The 4,351-nt window shown below is 35.9% G+C and overlaps 1 protein-coding gene across 1 annotated transcript; it reads right to left on the reverse strand.

Annotated features, from left to right (window-relative positions):
- Positions 1-2,299: 2,299 nt before the first annotated feature.
- Positions 2,300-3,878, reverse strand: LOC123672803 (fork head domain-containing protein crocodile). Its single transcript, XM_045607099.1, has one exon. The coding sequence runs from the start codon at positions 3,664-3,666 to the stop codon at positions 2,578-2,580; it is 1,089 nt and encodes a 362-aa protein (XP_045463055.1). The 5' UTR covers positions 3,667-3,878; the 3' UTR covers positions 2,300-2,577.
- Positions 3,879-4,351: the final 473 nt, after the last annotated feature.

Consider the following 4,351-nt stretch of genomic DNA (forward strand, 5'->3'; position numbering starts at 1 on the left):
TTCCAAAATAAGGTACGAATATAAAACTTGCGAGGTTAACGATTATATCCACCAAGTTACTTAAAAAATGTTTGTTTTTTCTCTCAAAAATTGCAAAGGATATCTTTAGAGCAATTTATTTATGGAACATGTTTACATACATATATGTATAACTATATACTGGTTTAAAGGTATTCAATAAGGAATTTGAGTACCCACAACCTACAAGAAAGAGAAAAAAGTCAATCGTAGCCTTACCAGGTGAATGCGGTGATTGTTCGTTTGACCAGATAGGTATTAATTATGCAAAATCCATTGCCTTTTTTGCTACAAATCTAGACTTTTGAGAAGGACAATGGTCTGCGAGTGATCACATAACATTTCATTTACGATACAAAATTTAAGAAAATTCTTTGTTGTTTATATCCATATTATAATCGCACTTTCTGAGACTCCGGCAGAATGCACTATTAATAAATCGAATGACAAACGACGCAAAAACTCCGCGTGAATTCAGAGTACCTACTGTCCTACTGTCAACTTGACGACCAAAAAAAATCCCAAAATCTCTTCTAACGGGTTCCTTATATGATGAATTTCCGGTAGGTACAATGTACAATTCTGGCACAATTAGTTCAAAGAAATGTATTCTGAATTAGAAAAATTTTTCTTCTGATGGCTGAATGGTCAAGGGAACAATCGCTCAAGACCAACTTGAAAAATTTGTCATTGGGTTCTCTCTTCTATCATAACGTGATAATACTGGTTTTGAAACGGAAGAATGCTTTCAAGTGGGTGTTCTCTGTTGTAAAACATCTGGTTTGTCCCTTTTTCTTGTCTTTCCGAGTAATCACTATACTGTTTACCATCTGGGTTTTTACACCACATTATGGTTATGGTGTTGGACATTTAACAATAACTAAAACCCCTTTCTCAGCTCTTTATAGGTATCCCAAGTATCTAGTTTTATGATGGAAATCTAGAAAAAAAAAGGTCCAAATTTTACTAAATGCATTTTTTAAGCCACCTCTAAGAATATCTGGTCTCAGCGGGGTGAAATTGAAGTTGTTCTGATTTGCCGAACTATGAAAAGTAGGAGTTTGTACCTAACCATCACAAGTTTCCAATTCCCTGAATTCATATTATCACGGTTTGAGATTAAAATCAGATAAATGATCAATAAATCAAAATTTGAAGATTGAGATGTTAAGTTGAAATTACATATTCTTTCGAAAATTCACAATTTTATTTCGATGATACCAGTATTGTTCACGAAACGATAAAAATAACTCAAGTAGAATGTGGATCACTAAATATTTAAATCGAATGTTTCCATGTTAGATTTTATAACAAAATAAGTGGACCTAAGCTTGATAAGCCTCACAACAGACGAATCATGGATGATTATTTTTATAATGCTAAATTGGAAACATTTAATGTTATTACAATTTCAGTTCCTTGTTATGTTATGTTATGTATGTAGATACCTACTTAATTACACATACCTTACCACATATCAACAACTTTGAATGATAACAAGATCAATACCTATTCGCATTCTGAATATGCGAATGAAATCCTGAAAATCCTTTTGGACCTATGCGATGTCATTTTCTAACTTACTTTATTCATCAATAGCCAATGACTTTCAATACGCTATTGTTGATTGTATAGATTGTTGTTTGAATATTTTTCTGACCCAAAGAGATTACATTAATATTATTGAACACGTAAATAATTTTACCGTGGAATTCACCACAGTAAAAGTGTTGTGCTCCTGCTTTTAAAGAGATAATCATTGAATTATGTACTCATTTGATGTTACTTACCTCACCTGCATGAAGTTCACATCCTGTCCTTTTATAATTAATCACTTAGTATAATTCATTATTTTCAATTCTTGAATCACTCAAGGAAAAAATCTTCTCTTAAATAGCAATAGTATTCAGAATTTAAAGCTGTTTCATGCATAAAATTATTCGATGATTTCACTCAACTTAAATCTGAACCATGAACCGTAGGTGAGGATAAAAAAATTCGAAAACATCTACAACATAGAAATATTAAAAGAATTAGTATGACGGTATTCTTGTTTTCTAATATTTGTAATCCTTTTGATATGGAAGTCATATGATTTTTATTATCAGTTTTGAATCATTTAGACACACAGTACCTATTATAACTATATATACTTACTTTTCATTCACATATGATCATTATTTGCTCTTGAATTATTGTAGTATTGTTTAGAACTTCTTTTGTTGAGGTTAATGATTTCTATGATTTGAAAAAAAAGGCAATAGTAAGGAGTACATAATATCTTTAATATTGAACGAATATCACATTTAAGTTATCTTTTCAATTCTCTTATATAAAGAAAATCCACTACCTATCAATGCAAGGTGGACACCTTCAGCACCAAACAATAAAAATCTGCGAATAACTTACTTACATAATCACATTTGGATGAGGTGGGTAAAGTCTTCGAATCGAATGACAAAAGCACTCAAATAATAAATAGGAATAAATTTACACTCATCAACCATTGTCTATTGCATTCCGATAAATAATAACGTCAGTACAGTCCTAAACACCACATTATTGATGATAATAACCTGCTGTCTTGTACGTTGGTGGGGTAGTAGAAACTCCGGAATGTCTGAAACTGGACAACTGACAGCTTGGACCGATGGTGCCGTCGAAGATGATGTCTCTGTAACCAGGCGTGGCCGTGGTGGATTCTGGCGAGGTCTCAGGACTGTACCATGGGGCATACCTTGAAGCGGTTTCATCAGCGATGTACTGATGTTGGGGACTGGTTGCACTAGAACAATACGAATAGATTTCAGCTGGAGAATGAAGCCTGCCTGAGCTTGGATGATGGATTCCCATTTGATCTCTGCTGATCATCAAACTGTCAACTGAAAACGCTGTTGTTGTATCCATAACTTGAATTGGAGGTCCTACATCGCCCATAAGGTGATCTTGCTGATGATTCATCGGATATTTTGTGTCTGCGTATTTGTTGTTCATGCACGGGGTCAATTCGGTGTCTAATTCTCTCTTAGATTTATATACAAATTTGGATTTAACTTCATCTACCTTCTGTTCCACTCTTGGTGATAAAACGCCTGTAGGTGGTGTTTCTGTCTTTAATTGCTGCCTTTTCAAAGCTTCTTCTTTTTCTCTCAAAGCGTCCTTTTTCTTGAATCTCCTCCTTCTCCTCAAGTATGATCCGTTATCGAACATGTTATAGGAATCAGGATCAAGAGTCCAGTAACTTCCTTTTCCAGGTTTCTTATCATCCCTGGGTATCTTCACGAAACACTCGTTTAGACTGAGATTATGTCTGATGGAATTTTGCCAACCTTGTTTGTTTTCTCGGTAATAAGGAAACCTTTCCATTATGAATTGGTAAATACCGTTTAACGTGATCTTCTTTTCTTTGGCATTTTGAATAGCCATGGCAATTAGGGCTATGTAGGAATAGGGAGGTTTAACCATATCCTTGGTGTTGGATATTTGATGCTGTTGGTGGTGCCATGCTGCTGCATACCCGTATCGAGAATACTGTTCGTAAGCATAATGATTCGTTGAAACATTCACTGCTGCAGCTGCCGCCGCTGTAGAGTAAGGTGCGGCACTGGAGCGGTAATAAGCATTTTGATCCGAAAAAATCGTATGCATCGTTCAAGTCGATTGTCCGATAAACGTTGAACAAAACTGGTTTCTTTAACTAACTAGTCAACACTTTACTATTTTAACTGGATTGTTCGTAAATTGTTTTCTTTCAAATCAATCTTTGAAAAATAAATTTGCTTTCACTAAATATTATGATACACAACATCGGAAAGTTTACACAAAGATTAAGTAGGTAGATATAAACACCGGCACATAGCTTCTCGATAGGGTACAATGTTACTAGACGAAACAGATGGTTAGGGAGTTGACTGGGTTACTTCAGAGGCGGGTCCAGCATCTGCGCAAGTTCTGTCAACGGCAAGCCCGCCTCCGGTTTACCCTCCAATGGTAGTCAAACCGGATAATAGCCGCCTCAAATTAGTCCTGGGTCCCATTGCTTTATGTCAATAAAGGCCGCCCCCCGCGCAAAGTCCTTTCATGGGCACAAATGCCAAAAATCCCTATGGGGCTCGCACTAGTGAATCCAACTGCTAAGTACCCACCTTAGCTACTTGACACAAGATAAATAAATGCGGAGGAAGTGAAGGAAGCGATTTGCGGCTTCACGATTACCCCACCGTCTCTGAAATATAAATATGCCGGTCCATCGATACTCAAAATGATAATCCTTATCCTTAGCAGGGAATTAGTTTGGCAGAATTGCGTCTTCGTGAAACAATGAGGGGACGGA

The sequence above is a fragment of the Harmonia axyridis genome, chromosome 2, assembly GCF_914767665.1.
Source record: "Harmonia axyridis chromosome 2, icHarAxyr1.1, whole genome shotgun sequence".
Taxonomy (NCBI): Eukaryota; Metazoa; Arthropoda; class Insecta; order Coleoptera; family Coccinellidae; genus Harmonia; species Harmonia axyridis.